The 19,260-nt window shown below is 42.3% G+C and overlaps 1 protein-coding gene across 1 annotated transcript in view; it reads left to right on the top strand.

Moving 5' to 3' along the window:
• Positions 1-19,260, top strand: part of LOC143126819 (uncharacterized) — a 35,182-nt gene that overhangs the window by 7,524 nt on the left and 8,398 nt on the right. The window contains exons 18-39 of the mRNA XM_076288289.1: positions 1-200; positions 465-553; positions 887-999; positions 2,211-2,366; positions 3,012-3,220; positions 3,799-3,884; positions 4,024-4,151; positions 4,550-4,675; positions 5,258-5,448; positions 6,244-6,332; positions 6,747-6,874; positions 9,637-9,761; positions 10,080-10,197; positions 11,563-11,778; positions 12,855-13,025; positions 13,345-13,494; positions 14,081-14,130; positions 14,520-14,649; positions 14,974-15,059; positions 15,523-15,646; positions 15,856-16,046; positions 18,552-18,642. The exon at positions 1-200 is cut by the window's left edge and continues 9 nt beyond it. Of these exons, the coding sequence (XP_076144404.1) occupies positions 1-200; positions 465-553; positions 887-999; positions 2,211-2,366; positions 3,012-3,220; positions 3,799-3,884; positions 4,024-4,151; positions 4,550-4,675; positions 5,258-5,448; positions 6,244-6,332; positions 6,747-6,874; positions 9,637-9,761; positions 10,080-10,197; positions 11,563-11,778; positions 12,855-13,025; positions 13,345-13,494; positions 14,081-14,130; positions 14,520-14,649; positions 14,974-15,059; positions 15,523-15,646; positions 15,856-16,046; positions 18,552-18,642 (2,967 nt within the window). The remainder of the gene's footprint in view (positions 201-464; positions 554-886; positions 1,000-2,210; positions 2,367-3,011; positions 3,221-3,798; positions 3,885-4,023; positions 4,152-4,549; positions 4,676-5,257; positions 5,449-6,243; positions 6,333-6,746; positions 6,875-9,636; positions 9,762-10,079; positions 10,198-11,562; positions 11,779-12,854; positions 13,026-13,344; positions 13,495-14,080; positions 14,131-14,519; positions 14,650-14,973; positions 15,060-15,522; positions 15,647-15,855; positions 16,047-18,551; positions 18,643-19,260) is intronic.

The following is a 19,260-nucleotide window of genomic DNA, read 5'->3' as shown; positions in this document are numbered from 1 at the left end:
GCCAGTCCCGCCGCCTCGAACGTCCTGGACGCAATCGGCGAGGTCACCTTCAGCAGTTTCAGTGCTGACCACGTGCGGGACGTCGCGTATGTGAACCGCTGGTTCGGGACGCGCCTGAGGCCCTTCCTGTCCTCCGTCACCCCATCCTTCCTCTCCTGCTTGGCCACCAAGGACTTCAGCTGCCAGACCTACCAGAACGTGTACGTAGCAAACAAAATGGCCGCCCATCTTGATGTCCTTTCTTTTGAGTCTGTTTTGTTTTGTTTTGATTGTGATTCAGCCTTTTTTTGTTGTTTTTGGTTTACTGTGATATTGAAATATAGCTGGTTGTGAAGTTGCATTTGAACTTTTTATCCTTTTGCATCATTTTACAAATGTACCACAACCTACAAATAACCTTTATTTTCACTGCACCAACTGTATTCATAAGTTTAAAAATCTTGTTGTTGTGTTGTTATTATTAGTGTGCAGGCCATGGGGCAGGTGTACGGAGAAATGCTCAACTCTACTCTGGTCTACACGGACTTCATTGAGGTCTTCCTCAACAAATCAGGTTTGGGACATTTTTATTGTGCGTTCTATCATGGAGTTTGGCAGGAAGAAATGCCAAGATGATTGTAATGAGGACGATGAAGAAGAAGAAGATGATGATAATAATGATGACGACGACTATGACTATGATGAGCATGATGGTAATGAATATGACTATGATGAAAATGATGATGGTGATGATGACGATGATGATGATGACGACGACTATGACTATTATGAGCATCATGATAATGAATATGAAAATGATGATGATGATGATGACGACCACTATGACTATGATGAAGATGATGATGATGATGATGATGATGATGTTTTTGTTTGTTTGTGTGTGCAGCCTGTACCGATGGCATTGCAAACAGCGCTGACTGGCTGGAGAAGAACTTTGGGCCGTTCTCAGCCGCTGTCTCTGTTGTGGACATGCAGAGACTGCATGGCAGCTTCAATCTGGTACACACACACACACACACACACACACACACACACACACACACACACACACACACACGCACACACATTGACCTTGATTTGACTAACCTTATTGTTACTGCTATGGATTGTAAGTAACTGGGTCTACTGTGACCATATTTACTCTTTCTGTGTAGTAATAGTACTAGTATAAGAAGTAGTAGTAGAAATAATAGTAGTAGTACTAGAAGTAGTAGTAGAAGTAATAGTAGTGGTACTAGTAGTAATAGTAGAAGTAATAGTAGTAGAAGTAATAGTAGTGATACTAGAAGTAGTAGTAGAAGTAATAGTAGTAGTACTACTAGTAGTAGTAGAAGTAATAGTAGTGATACTAGTAGTAGTAGTAGTATAAGTAATAGTAGTGCTACTAGAAGTAGTAGTAGAAGTAATAGTAGTGGTACTAGTAGTAATAGTAGAAGTAGTAGTAGTAGTAGTAGTAGTAGTAGAAGTAATAGTAGTGATACTAGAAGTAGTAGTAGAAGTAATAGTAGTAGTACTACTAGTAGTAGTAGAATTAATAGTAGTAATACTAGTAGAAGTAATAGTAGTAGTACTACTAGTAGTAGTAGAATTAATAGTAGTAATACTAGTAGAAGTAGTAGTAGTAGTAGTAGTAGTAGTAGTAGAAGTAATAGTAGTGATACTAGAAGTAGTAGTAGAAGTAATAGTAGTAGTACTACTAGTAGTAGTAGAATTAATAGTAGTAGTAGTAGTAGTAGTAGTAGAAGTAATAGTAGTGATACTAGAAGTAGTAGTAGAAGTAATAGTAGTAGTACTACTACTAGTAGTAGAAGTAATAGTAGTGGTACTAGTAGTAATAGTAGAAGTAATAGTAGAAGTAATAGTAGTAGTAGTAGTAGTAGAAGTAATAGTAGTGGTACTAAAAGTGATACTAGAAGTAGTAGTAGAAGTAATAGTAGTGGTACTAGTAGTAATAGTAAAAGTAGTAGTAGTGGTACTAGTAGTGGTAGTACTAGTAGAAGTAGAAATAATAGAGGTATAGAAACATTTCAGAAGTCTTACATATGCATTGTATGCGAGTCTCTAAGCCTGCCCATATTGACTTTGTCTCTCTCTCTGTTTGTGTGGTCAGATTGAGGCCCTGCCCATATTGACTCTGTCTCTCTCTGTTTGTGTGGTCAGATTGAGGCCCTGCCCATATTGACTCTGTCTCTCTCTGTTTGTGTGGTCAGATTGAGGCCCTGTTCCAACTGGACCTGAGGCAGCTGGTGGAGGCCTCCGCCACTCCCGGCCTGCTGACCAGCCCCGCCGACGTCACCGCCCTGCTGGGATACGTCCCCGACCAGCTGCTGGCCAGCTACTTCGACATGCTGGCTCCAGCCGCCCAGGTGAGTCAGGAGAGGAGAGGGGGTTACAGTACGTCACTTTACGTAACTGAAGCGGTCCGTTCACGACGCGTAAAATCCATTTTAGATGAATGGTCTATTTTTTTCAAACATACTTCCACTGTCACGTCTGGTGTAGCTACTTCTATTGATTATAATGGAAGCTAATTGTTGCAGCAGACGCAACGCGAACGGAACGCTTCAGTTACGCGCCTGCTGTAGCTCAGCCCTTAGACTGAACGTGTCTGTGGGGAGATGTCCACCACAGGTCATGTTAGGAGGAGGAAGGTGCTATACAGCTGCAGTTTATGATGATGATGACGATGATGGTGATGAGGAGGAAGAAGAGAGGAAGCTATAGTAGTGTTTGATTAGTACTAGTTTGATTATTACAGGGACAGCAAAACAAACAAAAGTACCAAATAAACAAACAAAAGTACCTCTAATCATCTAATGTAAGAGTGTGCTGATTGCTCAGTTAGTTCATGGCCAAACTAAATATGTTCTGTTCTAGTCAGGTTTATTGAATATGTTTCATGCAAAACTAGTGTGAGCCAATCCAGCATGGCAGGATATCAACTTGCTGCATCATTTTCCCAATCCTCCTCCTCTGTTATCGACTGCTAATGTCTGGTCTCCATCTCTCAGGGAAATCCAATCGCTGCACCCCTCCGTTCAGTCATGCTGCAGCAGGTGTTCAACCGTGCCAACTTGTCGCAGTCGTCCGTGCCCGACACTGAGGTGCTGGTGTGGCTAAACGACCGCATGACGTTTCTGTTGCCCAATCTCTCGCCCAGCCATGTGGCACCGTACTTCGACATCATCAGAGTGCGACAGTGCAACACCAGCCAGCAGGCGTGAGTAGCAGCAACGCAGAGAAACACACACACACATACTTATGCACACACATGCAACATATCTAGGCTCATGTACACACGTATACTGTATGGACACACACACACACACACACACACACACACACACACACACACACACACACACACACATTTTGTAATAGCAGTATCACTGACTGCTGTGTAAATATATAATGTTGTATCTGAAATATCATACTTGCAAACAATATGTAAGTATAACCCCCAACTACTATGCTCCACTATAACCACCTGTTAGTATACATGTTCACACACAATATAATATTCGATGAATGTTCAAAACAGTGCATGCTGAGTATATTGTGTGCACAATCCAGTATGTAGACTACTGTCTTTCATCCATGTATAATGTTTGTTTACGCTGTTTGTCTTTCATCCATGTATAATGTTTGTTTACGTTGTTTGTCTTTCATCCATGTATAATGTTTGTTTACGTTGTTTGTCTTTCATCCATGTATAATGTTTGTTTACATTGTTTGTTTACTTTGATTGTTTACTGTATCACCTGTATAAATGCATTGTAATGCTTCATCTCTGTACAGTGTGGCCCTTCTGAACGGTACCTTGGCCACACTTGAGAATGACACTCAGACCCAGGTGTACGGGCAAATCATATCGTTACTTACAGGTAGAACACTCACCATTCTCTTCTTGTCGTAGAACTTGATACGCAGATTAGTGTGTCAGAGTCATGGATGTATAAATGTATTATTTCCACTGACTTTTGTCATTTCTTTCTCCTGTTTTTCTCTGACCAAAACCCTCAGAGCCCTCACCTCTGCGTTGCTACGGCAGCGGAAGCTTTTACTCCTTCCTGGAGACGTCATTCATGGGCTTCCAGTTCCCTAACCTCACCACCTTCCTCTCACTCATGCCAGCCACCCGCAGGACAGAGGTAGCGCACCGCAGACATGCTGGAGCCCATTTGCAATCAGACATGATGTGTTCGGTTGTAACTGTGTAGCCAAAATATAAGATTTACTAAATGGTTGCCAAGCAACGTCGAGACGTAGCTACTTTAACTTTTGTATCAAGTTATGGTAGCGCAGTAATATAGAACGAAATGCGGTCAAGGTGTATGTTTATGCTGCATTTTACAATGGCATCGAACGTGATTCAACCAATCACAATCAAGGACCAGGAACTATCAGTTTTAGAAGATTTACTAAATCAGTGGCTTAGCTGGTGTGTATGCCTAATCTGGAGACAAATGCAGTGAGGTGAATCATAATGATCACCTGTGTGCACGTGAGCGGTGATGAATGTGTGTGGCGTTCTCCTTCTCTTGTCCAGCTGATGAACTCCATCCCACCAGCCCACCTGGGCAGCTTCCTGCGCAGGCCGGGCGCTGTGGACGACATGGGCAAACTCTGCCAGGTCTTTGATGGCTACACTGAGACACTGCAGTTCCTGATAACGGTATGTCACTGTTTGTTTATGTGGGTGTTTGAGAGTAAATTTGGTGTATATGTGTGTGTATGTGAGGTGGTTCTGGTTTAGTTTTTGGATAAGTTGTTTCTGATATTCTGATTGTCTGAGTTAGTAACTGATGTTCTCTTGGCTATTTAGGATGGATTGACGATCTCTGTTTGTTCTCCTCTGTGACTGAGCCTTTCACACATTGTCTCAATTGTTGGTCTCTGATATTTTCCCAGGTTTTCTCTTCTAACCAATAATTCTCAAAACAGTCTCCCCCTGTGACTGACATTCTCACACATTCTCCCCCTGTGACTATCATTCTCAAACATTCTTCCTGTGACTGACATTCTCTCTCTTCTACCCAGTGTTGTTTTGACGTTCTCTCATGTTCTCTGTTCTACCCAGTGTTGCTTTGACGTTCTCTCATGTTCTCTGTTCTACCCAGTGTTGTTTTGACGTTCTCTCATGTTCTCTGTTCTACCCAGTGTTGTTTTGACGTTCTCACGCGTTCTCTCCGCCTGTGACCGTCATTCCTTCACAATCTGACCTGCTCTCCTCCTCTTTACCATTCTCTCTCTACAGGAGAAGGTTCCGGAGATGGTCCAGCCATACGTCCTGCCTTGTGTGTGGCCCCGGGCCCTGGTCGCTGACTCTGTGGCTGAGGTTGACCGCTGGTTCGACGCCGGACTGAGCTCCTATCTCCGCTTCCTCAACAAAGACCTCATCAGCTACGCCACGCTCCAGAACTCAAACTGTCTGGCCTTCAGGAAGTTGTGAGTGCTACTGTGGAACAAAAGGGTCCACACTTGAGATCGAGTGTCCTCAGGCAGCGTGCCGTGCACTCAATAGTGAATTAGACTTTAATTAAATAGCACAGTGTACCTTTCTACGTTTTTATTACCACTGTGGAACGAAAGTGCAGTGTCTTTTTTCTGTTGTTACACATGCAGTTACAAGGCTCTTACAGGAAGCATGAAGTGTTATTTTAAAGGGACACCAGGCAAGCCTGATGCTTTTTCTCTACGAAACTCCCCCTCGCTTGGTCTGAAGCTCTTTTCCTTTTCTTTGCATCTTCCGTCAAGGGTTTTCGCTGCTTCTTCGCCGGCTCTGCCATTATACACACGTTTGCAACAATTGTTAGCGTTTCGTTAGCCTGCCTCTGTGTTGTGGATGCAGGATGTAAACTGATACTGCTTTGGTCGGCGGGTACGATACACTGAACTTGCAAGCGGGATATTCGTCCTACAGGCAGTAGGGGCGGGCAAGAGAGTCTTCATTCGCCCTGTAATGAGTCATTTAACCATATACCGACTTACGAAGATGAGTAATTAACACTAAAAAACGTTGCCTGGTGTCCCTTTAAGTGTTTGTGTGTTTGTGTGTGTGTGTGTGTGTGTGTGTGTGTGTGTGTGTGTGTGTGTGTGTGTGTACACAATGCTCATGCATATATGTTCTGTACTAGTATATCTATGTTTGTGTGTGTGTATGGCTCTATGGTGTGTGTGTGTATGTGTTTATCTGCTAAATACCTCAACGATAACCATAACTGTAACTCGTTTCATTTCTAGTGTTGCTGTGGCAGGAAACCTTAACTACAGCTCCGCTGCCTTCACCCAACGGGATGTGTACTCAACAATACAGAGCTACCTCTCCATAGGTCAGTAAACACAACAACAATAACAACAACAAAAACAACAACAAGACTAGCGAACATTTGAAATTAAAAAATGATGTATAGTGTTGACATCAGCCTTTGACATTTGCAGCTGTTCACTTGCCAAATGGTTGGGTAAAGTTCCATAAATTCCTCAGTTCTCTCTGTCTAATGCAGGGTTCCTGTTGGTTGCTTCACCTTAGGAGCCTATACTACAAAGCATGTTCAAAATGGCCATCTTATCTTTACTTTAGCTGGTTGGACGAAACCTAACATCCGCAGTATAACGTTTGTCATCAACTGTAGTTATCAACTCGTTACGTGGTCCATAGTTCTGTCTGGTTATTCCAGGATTTGTGCTGACCATGGTGAGTTGGATATTTGTTGTTGTTGATGTTTGTTTATTGTGTCTTTCAGCCCCAACACCAAGGTGCTACAACACGTCTGTTCCTGACCTGGCCTCCACCGCCTGGTTCGCCAACTACATCAACGTCTTCATCACATTCATCTCCCTGGAGGATCTCGGCGCTTACGGAGGCACAAGTGTGAGTGGCGCCCCCTAGTGCTTTGGAGTGCTGAGTAGAGGGAGAGGAAGTGAATAGCTACAACCATAGATATATATAATAAAGGCTAGATGTCTCGTCCGCGCTGCTGGCCAATGGATGTCGACGATAGACGTTAGAGACTCCGCCATAAGGCATCTAGCCTTTATTATGTATATCTATGGCTACAACGATGCCAAACACTGACGAAACATAAACAAAAATACACTTGTGCTGATCACATTCGATCACATTCTACCGGGGCGGTGTTATCATAATGGGGCAGTTGTAGCGTAGTGGCTAAGGACCTGGGCTAGCAAGCAGTAGTGTAGTGGCTAAGGAGCTGGGCTAACATACAGTAGCGTAGTGGCTAAGGACCTGGGCTAGCAAGCAGTAGCGTAGTGGCTAAGGACCTGGGCTAACATGCAGTAGCGTAGTGGCTAAGGACCTGGGCTAGCAAGCAGTAGCGTAGTGGCTAAGGACCTGGGCTAACATGCAGTAGCATAGTGGCTAAGGACCTGGGCTAACATGCAGTAGCGTAGTGGCTAAGGACCTGGGCTAACATGCAGTAGCGTAGTGGCTAAGGAGCTGGGCTAACATGCAGTAGGGTAGTGGCTAAGGAGCTGGGCTAACATGCAGTAGCGTAGTGGCTAAGGAGCTGGGCTAACATGCAGTAGGCCCAGATTGTGGGCTCAATACCCAGATGCCACCGTTGTGCCCTTGAGCAAGGCACTTAACCCAGTGTTGCTCAGAAGAGACTGGCCTCTGTAATAATTGTAATAATTTGGATAAGGGCATCAGCCAAATGAAGTAAAGTAAAACTAGATGTACCGCATAGCGGTGCAAAATATGACCGCCGCTCAGTCCTGTACATCCATTCCGCGAAAATAAATACATTGTATTTGGGAAAAGCAGAAGATAGCAGCATAATGTATTTATTTATTTATTTATTTATGATTAAACAAAACAATCCCTGTCAGATCCATGCAGTTTTCAACAGCTATCAAGAAGAGAGGTCATGTCATGGATTTTTGTGAATGTTTCTTCTTCTACATATGCAAGAGTTTAGTCATCTAGTTCATATGATATTCAACTTTATTGTCAATGCACAAATTAAATACCAGTAGTCTAAAACTAAAGCAGGCTAAAGCAGCCATAATGAAAGTGTTATCATTGTTTGGATACTTCACACACACATGTGTCGCATAGACTACAACTACCAAGCTGGAATCAAAGCACATCAACTCCCCTCTCACACCCTAAACACGCACTTTGAACAAACAAAAAGAGTCTCAGTCTCACGGTATAGCCATAGGCAAAACTGTATCGGACCGGTGTAACGTTGGTACTAAAATCATCCATCACAAAGAATGATTTTTGTAGCACGTGCAACAAATGTGTAGGTACATCCCTGCCCTGGATACATCTCTCAATGTGCGCTCTAAAAGAGATGTATATCATCACGGGTGCGTTAATAAATCTACATTGCGGCGAGTTGACACAAATTATTCACTTTGACAAATTTATGTAGTTTCAGTCCTAGTTACTTTACTTTGAGCCATGCTCTTCCTTACTTGAATCACCTTTGAAAATAGAGGATTGAAGTAGTCTAGTGGGTGTTTGGGAATGAACGTTGACTCAGATGCTTTTTGAGACTTTGAGCAGAAATGTCCCAGCCCGGTGTTTATGCATCATAGACAGGTTATCTTTCAGGGATATATTTTCCATTAGAAAACCATGACGTTAGCGAACGTGTTGTGGCTAACTCTGCTAGTAGTCAGAAGAGAATGAGATGATAGTCGAAAGATAGAATTAGTACTGTTATCAATTTGCTTGGTAGCCTATAACCGCATTTATGGTTTTCTACAAATACATCAATAATCAAATTGGCCTCCATCACTCAACCAATGCTAACGGTAACATTATTTTACCTACGTCCTAGGCTATAACTTGTATAGGATTAACGCCTACCTGCAGTAAAAACCAAGCATGTCCGATAAACATTCTCAGATTTATTTCGGCTTCAAGAAGAAATGGGAATTACATTTCATGTGGAAATCATCCTACCCTTATTAGACGTTATCTGCGGTAAACTACAGTGTTGTCCTTGTAGGCCTAGGAAGCGTGTATTGTCTTTCCAACCCACTTTAGATTAACTTCCAACAAAATTACGTCTCAGTGCAACGATGCGCCATCTGGTGGACAAACGACTACGTAACGCCAATACTGGAAATGCAGCCAAATGATTATCAATATTTGGTTTATTTGGTAATCCTACTGAATTTGTAATTATGTATCGGCCGTTCTAATTGCCGATACCGATAGTATGTGTGTGCCTATGAGTGATTATGGGCTAGGTTGATGTGGGCCCTTGAGACCAACATACCATAAAAATATCTTCTTCCTCGGTGCCACGGTTCAGGTAGTTATTTAGGAAAAACTGCATTTTTTGGGTTTCGGGGGCCCAGCACGGGGGGGGGGGGGGGGGAGTGGCCCCCAGGGACCAAACGAAATCTTTCCGTAAAACTCTAGTGGGGCTACATGTCCACCAATTTTCATGTGCCCCGGTGTTTCGGTGTCCCTGGTATCGTTAACCAAAAATTCAGGAAGTACATGATGGGGGGAAAAAAACAAAACTTTACCGATCCCTTATATGACCGCCGCTAACTAATAATAATTGAATACTGCATTTGATGACAAAACAAATTGAGTCTCTCCAAATTTTTTCTTTGTCATTCACTCACTTTGTCGTCTCTCTTTTGCAGCTCCAACCCTTCACCACCAACCTGGCGAACCTCCAGCTGTTCAACCAAACCTCCCTGCCGCAGAACGTCACCACCTTCTACGTGGAGTTGCTGTACTTGCAGAACCCCACCTTCAACGCTATCCAGTGAGAGAGCTCTTCTTTCCGTGTGTGTGTGTGTGTGTGTGTGTGTATGTGTGTGTGTGTGTGTGTGTGTGTGTGTGTGTATGTATGTGTATGTGTGTGTGTGTGTGTGTGTGTGTGTATGTATGTATGTATGTGTGTGTGTGTGTGTGTGTGTGTGTGTGTGTGTGTATGTGTGTGTGTGTGTGTGTGTGTGTGTGTGTGTGTATGTGTATGTGTATGTGTGTGTGTGTGTGTGTGTGTGTGTGTGTGTGTGTGTGTGTGTGTACGTTTTTTCATAACCCTGTGACCAAAAACTAAACCGACTCATTTGCGTCCCAGTCTCCCTCTTGCGTTCCGCTGTGCGGCCCCTGCCACGGGCTTCTCCAATCTGACTCTGGACGAGACCATGGCCATCACCTCCGTCCTCCACGACTCCTGCAGCAATATTGACGATGACGTACGTGTTCCCCTTCATTTTCATGTCTCTGGGAGAGAAAGATAGAGAGAAATAGGGCGGGGGCGGGGGATGGGGGAGGGGGGCTGGTGAAAAGCATCAAGCAAGAGTAAAGGAAACAGCTCAGTTATAGACCTGCTGAACTTTCTGTGTAAGAGAGAGAGAGAGAGAGAGAGAGAGTTGATTCTTAACATGTTATACATTTAGCTTAAAGAGAAATATATGTGGAGATACAGTATCCAGCCCCTAAGAGAGATAGACAGAAAGACAGAGAGAGAGAGAGAGAGAGAGAGAGAGAGAGAGAGAGAAAAAACAAAGATAGAGATTATGTGAGAATTGCAGATAGACAGTGAATAAAAGATATACAAATATTTCTTTGTAAAGTGTAATTGTTTTGACAGTATGAGTGTGCAAAAACAATGCAACGGTAGTTATGTGCAGTAGGAGTAATGTTCTGATTCACTTATTTCTACCACATGTCTCTAGAACAACTCCTTGTTACAAGTAAGTTAGATGTGTCAGTGTGTAGAAACTTTAGTGCTTATTTAAAGTATATGTTGAATATATTAGTAATTGTCTGTGGTTGTGCTTGTAGTTTTTGCCTGTTTGTTTGGTTTGACCATGTGTTTATGTGTTTGTGTATCACATGTTTATGAGTTTGTGTATCTAGTGTGTAGTGTGTGAGCTGTTTTTGTGCTTGACTTTCTGTGTATGTCATGGTCGGTTATTTGATTTTGAATTTGTGGAGACTTGCATTTTACTGTTGAATATAGTCACTATTTCCTTTGCATGCACGTACACTCAGCCATACATATACAATATTCGGTATTAATATGAATTATCCTATGTATACACACTCTTGTATACAATATAAACAGTATTAATATTAATTCACCTATATATAGGCCTACTCACTCACAAATACGTATAAAATATATTTGTTTAAATGAATGACATCCAAAGTGCAATGTCTGTCAGAAAGCTAAGTTCTCTCACATGAAATACAGGTATCGCGGCATATACGGAAATGACATCAGTCATACTACACCACATGTATACTACATCATATGAACCAGAGTCTCTGTGTGAAGTCATACTACACCACATGTCATACAAACCAGAGTCTCTGTGTGAAGTCTGAGCAATGTTAACCTTTGTAATTGTCAGATAGGATGAGCTGATGAGCTGTATTTTTGTCTGTATTAGATATTCTGACTAGGTTTGTATTCTGTGTGTGTGTGTGTGTGTGTGTGTGTGTGTGTGTGTGTGTGTGTGTGTGTGTGTGTGTATGTGTGTGCGTGTGTGTGTGTGTGTGTGTGTATGTGTGCACGTGTGCACGTGTGTGTGTGTGTGTGTGTGTGTGTGTAGGTGTCCGCCGCCCTCAGCAGCAATGTGAAGACCATCTCCCCGACGGGCATCTCCATGCTGGGCAACTCCAGCACGGGCTTCAGTACGGGCCAGCTGAGCGCAGCCAACCCCTCGGTCATCGTCTCATCGCTGTCCGTGCTCAGCACCGTGGTGGGCTGGAACCAGGGGCAGGCCATGACGCTCATCCAGAAGCTCCTCAGCTCCGGCAGCTTCAAGGTAAGGCGTGTTTGTGTGTGTGTGTGTGTGTGTGTGTGTGTAATGCAACAGATGTGCAATAATAAGTGTTCTAATTCACTTGTTTCTACTACATGTCTCTAGAACAAGAAGTTGGATGTGTCAGTGTGTAGGACTTGTAGTGCTTATTTAAAGTATATTTTGAATATATTAGTAATTGTTTGTGGTTGTGCTTGTATTTTTTGCTTGTGTGTTTGGTTTGACCATGTGTTTATGTAACTAGTATGTATGTGTATGTGTATGTGCATGTGCATGTGTATGTGTACAGTACCCTCCAGAATTATTGGCACCTCTGCTAAAGTTGACCAAAAACAGGAATATCCAACCTTTAAGGGCACCAATTTTCATTGTGAATGAATAATGTATCATAAATAAATAAATGTTTTTCCTTAAAGGGTCATAAATATTGGCACCCCTATGTTAAATTGCCATAGAGGCAGGCAGATTTTTATTTTTAAAGGCCAGTTGTTTCATGGATCCAGGATACTATGCATCCTGATAAAGTTCCCTTGGCCTTTGGCATTTAAATAGCCCCACATCATCACATTCCCTTCACCATACCTAGAGATTGGCATGGTTATATGCTCATTGAGCTCAATGCAAATCAAACCAGCTAATAGACTAACTGAAATAAAACCATGCAAATCTCTAGTATAACCTAGTCTCCAAACCTGACACACATCTATCTTAACCCAGTCTCCTTACCCCTGCTGCTGCTAGTGCATCCATCTTTATTTTTTTCCAGTTTCCAAAACAAAATGTGATTTGTGTGAATGTGATTTCAGAATTTGAACCTGGGTTTTGGTTTTGGCCGCATGTGCATTTGAGTTTCGATTTTGTTTTTTAGTTTTGTTTGTGGTTTGAATTTGACTGAAAGTGGAGCTTTCTTTTCTCTCTTTCTCTCTCTCTTTCTCTCTCTCTCACACTCTCTTTCTCTATCTCTCTCTCTTACTTTCTCTCTTTCTCCATCTCTCTCTCTCTCATACTCTCTCTTTCTCCATCTCTCTCTCTCTCATACTCTCTCTTTCTCCATCTCTCTCTCTCTCTCTCTCTCTCAGATCACAAACAGTAACGATCTCTGGAGTCTAGGCACCCTCATCGCAGGTGTTCCCTCGGCGACCATCAACAGCATCAGAGCCTCAGAGATCCTCACCGCCACACAGTCCCCAACACTGGTCAACAACCTCATGACCGCACCCACCATCATCCAGCAGACATTCGTCTCCAAAGTATGTGTGTGTGTGTGTGTGTGTGTATGCATGTGTGTTTGTACATGCATGTGTGTTTGTGTGTGTGTGTGTGTGCACCGTGTGTGGATTCCTATTTTAGCTCCTGTGTGTTACTCCTGACTCTGACTGTGAGTGTTACTCCTGACTCTGACTGTGAGCTCCTAACTGTCTTACCTTCCCATTTCAAACGTCTGTTTTAAAGGCAGTTGTCAGGGTACTAATGAATAACCCTACTAATTTTGAGGACTAATCCATAGGCATTTATGTTTATGTACATTGTCATGAATTGTTCCTTTTTATTGTTTTGTTTCCCCTCTAGATCGTCTCTGTCAGCTCAACGAGCAGTTCCATCATAACCAACGTGCCCAATGCCTTGGCAACACAAATCCCAAGGAACTTCCTGCAGGACTTTACCCAGACGACAGAGGTGGTCACGACACTGAACCAGAAGACCTGGACACAGAGCCAGGTACCTCACCAGCCATGACCAACGTCCTGGATTCTCAGTACTCGTTGCACTAAAAGCTCAAAGGCCTTTTTTTGATCAAAAACTCAGCCAAAGTGGACATTTCCCAAAACTCTGTTTTCAGTGTTTGCATGTGGACAGATTAAATGGTGTTTTGGGATTATGATTCTTAAAGATAACCGGCTACATGTGGACACAGCAATAGTTACATAATAATAATGATCATGATAATAATAACAGTAATGCTATGTTATGGTGTTATGTTGTTATTGCTATCTTGAATTATGAGCGAGTTCATATGGTGTGGTGTTGGTAGAATATACTGGAACTGTGATCTCATGTTCAAAGCAAACATAAATTAGGGTATCCTTTTTATCTTGAGTTACGGAGATATTCTGAATAGAGTCATTGTGGACTCCACTTCAGAATTGGAATGAGTCTTAAAACATCTTGTTCTGTTCAAAAGTGCGGAGAGATTAATCTGATTAGCTCATTAATCTGATTAGCACCATAAGCTCAAAGTTATTCTTCCCACCAATCATAACCACCATTCCATGTTTGTTTGGTTTGTGTATTTGATTTTCCACAGTCTGTTCTCATCTTTGATACTGTTGCGACTGCCGTGGAAAATGCAAATGAGTGAGTAAAAAAAATAAATCATCCTATTCTTTACCATTCATCTGTTACTTGTCTGTTTCCGTCCAACACTATGGTAATGGTTATGGTTCTGTTCATTTCCATTCTGCGCCATGATTACATGTCTGTTGTTTGTTTCCATTCTGCGCCATGGCTACATGTCTGTTTTTTCTTTCCATTCTGCACCATAGTTACATGTCTGGTTGTCTGTTTCCATTCTGCACCATGGTTACATGTCTGTTTCTGTTCTGCACCATGGTTACATGTCTGTTGTCTGTTTCTGTTCTGCACCATGGTTACATGTCTGTTGTCTGTTTCTGGTCTGCGCCATGGTTACACGTCTGTTGTGTGTTCTGCACCATGGTTACATGTTTGTTGTCTGTTCTGTTCAGCATCTCATTCCAAGTGCTGCAGGGCTTTACCTGTACCCGTGTGCAGACCCTCACCAAGGTCAAGATCAAGAGCCTCATTAGAGGCTGCAGGAGGCGCAATAATCGCAAGCTCAAACTCCAGCAGACACAGGTACACAACTGCACTCACACACACACACACATACACACACACACACACACACACACACACACGCACGCACACACACACACACACACACACGAGACACACGCCATGCATACACAATCTTGTGATATACATACATGTATATGCATCTATGAACAAACATACACACGCACACTAATTCATAGCCATGATAGACAGGCAGATACACAGAAACACAAACTATTGTATTGATATGACACAGCCACACTGACATTGCTCAAACACACACACACACACACACACACACACTACAACATGACAGTAAAATGATGTGTTTATGCTTTTCCCTAGTTGACTTGCATGTACTACCAACTGAGAGGTGAATTGGATGCCGCAGACTATTCTCTCTACCCTGCAGATATGCTGCTGTACTACAAGTATGTCACATTACCCCCCCCCCCCACACACACACACACACACACTCCCCATGGAGACACTAGGAGCAAACAACCTTATGGTTACATTTAGAATGCTTTATTAAAAACGCTCACCAACACAGAAGCTCACATGGTCTAGTGTGTGTGTGTCAGTGCGCGTGTGTGTGTGTGTGTGTGTGCGTGCGTGTGTGTGTGACTTCTAACCATTTTGTGTACTGTGGGCAACATTTTCTGATTTAAATAAATATTTTGATCTGCCAAAAAGCCATTGTGTTGTAAGGGTGATAGATGGATTCAAGCTATAGAATTAATTGGTGTCTCTGCACATATTCTATGTGTCTGTGTCTGTCTGTCTGTCTCTGTGTGTGTGTGTGTGTGTGTGTGTGTGTGTGTGTGTGTGTGTGTGTGTGTGTGTGTGTGTGTGTGTGTGTGTGTGTGTGTGTGTGTGTGTGTGTGTGCATAGTTATTCCACTGTGGAAAACTGTACGAACTACTTCACTGAACTGGGCTTTGCGGACTTCACTGTTCTCACCGGTGCCTATGAATCCTACCAGACAACGCTTGTCAACAATGCCAAAACCTGTCTGGTAAGTCAACCAATGCCAAGACACACACTCACACACTCACACACACACACACACAGATAATTTAGGTCTTTAAGCAGGAATTTAATTCACTAATTAAAGAACTTCCACTTTTTTTTTTCTCGTTAAGGTTTAACAAAAACAAAATCAAATACCAAACAAACATTAGTGCACATACAGGTACAATTCTCTTAATTGTATTTCTGTTTCAGGGCATCACCGGGTTTAACATCAGTGCAGCGAACATCAACATCCTCGGCAACATGGTGTGCCTGCTGACTGGTTCCTACGTGGAGAACTCTGACCCCTCCATCCTGGAGAAGCTGAAGAACTGCGACGACCTGTCCACTTCCCAGGTCACTGGCATGGAGACACTTCTCCTTTCGGGCAAGACTAAATACGGGTACGGGATACAGGCACACACACACACACTCCTTCGGGCAAGACTAACTACAGATACGGGATACAGGCACACACACACACACACACACACACACACACACGTTTCGGGCAAGACTAAATACGGCTATGGGATACAGGAACACACACACACACACACACACACACATGTTTCGGGCAAGACTAAATACGGGTATGGGATACAGGAACACACACACACACACACACACACACACACTCCTGAGGTTAGGGAGGAGACTAGAGAAGAATTTGTCATGCATGTTGTGTCGCACCTAAACATAATTCACTATTTAAAGGTGGCAAATGCGGAAATAATAATAAATTAATAAAACGCTTTAATGTGTTGTCCATTTGTCCGTTGAAGTTAGCTAACGCTGGACCTGCTCTCTTGTACTACTAGATTGTACCGCATGTGGACCTGTATTAAATGCAATCCAAGTTATTGGATGAGAGTCTGTGGTAAACTATATAATTCCACATAGCTCATAGGTAAAAAAAATAGCAATTCTGACAGAATAATAAAAACAACTAGAACTGTAATGCCAGAGGAATTACAATAGTGGATGGAAAGCTGCTGGCTTAATGTTGGTGGGGACATTCCTGAAAAAAAAAATCATTGAATTGCTTAATCTTTGAGTTCATACAAACCCTCTTACCAAAAAACCTTGTGTGTCTGGCGTTCTTGAGATATCACACTCAAGGAGGATTTGACCTTGACATTTGACTTCATTATTGAGGCCATACAAATGTTCACACCAAATTTGAAGCATGTAGCCTAGTCAAGCCGTTCTGAAGTTGTGGCACAAGCATGAAAGCTGCTTTGGAAAATGTAGTTCAGAGAAAGCCTAATGGTAGCCTATGTAATGCAATAGGCTACCTGCAAAACGGGGCTTTCAGTTGGTGTTAATGACTGCTCATTCTGCACCCAGATAACGATTAGTCATTGAATCTATGTTAAATCAACATTAGACTACTTTGTCAACGTTAAAATCATTGAATCAATGTCACACTGCATTATTGATTCTACATCACTTTTGCACCCTTCATTAATATTAAAGCAGTGTTGAAATTCTAACTACATTTTCAATTTCAATGGTATTTCCACGAAAATTATTATTGAAACAATGTTGAAAGTAGGCTACAATCAAACTAAAGATCAACGTGATTTCAATGGTATTTCAATTGATATTAAACCTCAGTAAACCACTATTAGCCTATCTGGCAAAATATTGGGAAATTCATATCCTGCTTTATCTACAGCCAGGATAAATTTGGCTAGGCCTAGGTATGTCTGGTTTAGCCTACACAAGCTTCCATAAATAACCATTGACAACTTATCAGTTAAGCAAGTGTATTTATTCACTCTTCATCTATAAATTCATGTGTGCTGTGCTTTCCTGCCATCCATTCAGTATAGCATCCATAGCAGTTGCAGTCAGCCTGATCCTCCAGTAGCAGAGTGAAGCGGCACCTAACAGAAGTAGAAGCAGGGGAAAAGAGACAGTTGTTAGATAAATATGTTAAACTGAACAACAAACTAACAGCTAAGCCTACAATCAAGTCATTTTACGCCACAACCTACCACTCATATAAACGTAGTTTAAAACAAAGGCTAAGATCGTTTCAGCCAGTGATTGATTGCCATAGAAGGCCATTTCCCTCGTCAGGCCAGCTATCGCCACTGCACATAACCGCAAACCTAGAAACATTCCCGAGGTCTAGCTAACGTAATATAGCTTACCTTATAGGTAAGTTATATTACGTTTCGTCATAGTTTGTTGGATGAAGCAGACACCAAGAACGTAGAACTGTCTTGAAGAGAATTGAGCAGTGTGGTTCAAAAGCGATTAATTACAGGATGTGTGTGACGAGGGAATACCTGATTGTATGCAGGTGGACCCGCACCTGATTACTTTAATACCCTTCTAAATGAGCCCCCATTGTGATGTCATACAGAGAAAAATACTTTTTTTACATTTTTAATCCCCTACTATACTCAAAAAGTATAAACTTTGTTAAAATCTGAAATGATAACTCTCTTGTCCAACTCCAGACCTACACAATGCTTATTTCAACATGTCTGTACGTTAAGCGATTAGAGCTGCATTCATTTTTGAAAAGGTAAAAAGAAAAGGTTATAATAAGAAGAAGCCAGGAGATTTCAAGATAGTGGATTACTTTGTATGAATAGACCCTTTCAACAATAAAAACAAAAACAATGCTTGAACGTTCTATTTGGTTCCCAATCTACTTCCTCTGCATTAAGATAACATATGGAATGTTAAAATGGAAGCCTTGTGGGGCCAACTATGATGCTGATAATGGAACTCTCTTGAAAGGGTCTATAAAAAGCTTCTCACACTGGGCTCTCCCACAGTAGTTGCGAACATTTCATGGAGCCTCTTATGAATTATTATTTAGTATTTTTTTTTTTATTCATTATTATTAATGAATTAATATTTATGTTTGTTTGTTTATGGTACCACAGCGTTCCATCAACATGGATAAGGGAGACTCCTTGGGGTCTGGACCCTCTGCCTCTGTACTTCACGTCCAATCTGTGGAAGGAGATGAACAGGGTAAGTGTGAATGTCCAGTGTTTGTTTGGCAATAAGCCACCGACCCGACGTGATAACCTGCTGAGGTGGTGGAGAAGAGTTCTGCTCTCCATGCGCTTTCTCAGTGGCTATTATGGGCTGGATATTAGAACATTTACATTAGAGTTTGGGTCAATCTGAAATTCCTCAGTGAGTATTATGGTCTGTATGTTCAAATATATACAAAACATTATCTGGTCTGGCTGTCAACATTGCAGCTTGGTCTTGAAAGAAGCCACCAATAAACACTAAAAAAAACACTGTAACTACTGTACACTTGTGTATAAGTATATAAGTATATATACTTTTTTGATCCCGTGAGGGAAATTTGGTCTCTGCATTTAACCCAATCGGTGAATTAGTGAAACACAAACAGCACACAGTGAACACACAGTGAGGTGAAGCACACACTAATCCCGGCGCAGTGAGCTGCCTGCTTCAACGGCGGCGCTCGGGGAGCAGTGAGGGGTTAGGTGCCTTGCTCAAGGGCACTTCAGCCACAGCCCACTGGTCGGGGCTCGAACCGGCAACCCTCCGGTTACAAGTCCAGAGTGCTAACCAGTGGGCCATGGTGTAACTGGTAACACTTTGTAATAACTA

This window comes from Alosa pseudoharengus, unplaced genomic scaffold (genome assembly GCF_046254945.1).
Source record: "Alosa pseudoharengus isolate Yale_2024_CS ecotype anadromous, Long Island Sound unplaced genomic scaffold, YU_APseudo_1.1 YU_APseudo_1.1_scf_1, whole genome shotgun sequence".
In the NCBI taxonomy this organism is placed as follows: domain Eukaryota; kingdom Metazoa; phylum Chordata; class Actinopteri; order Clupeiformes; family Clupeidae; genus Alosa; species Alosa pseudoharengus.
The sequence above is the reverse complement of the archived record's forward strand: the minus strand, read 5'-3'. Positions and strand labels throughout refer to the sequence as shown.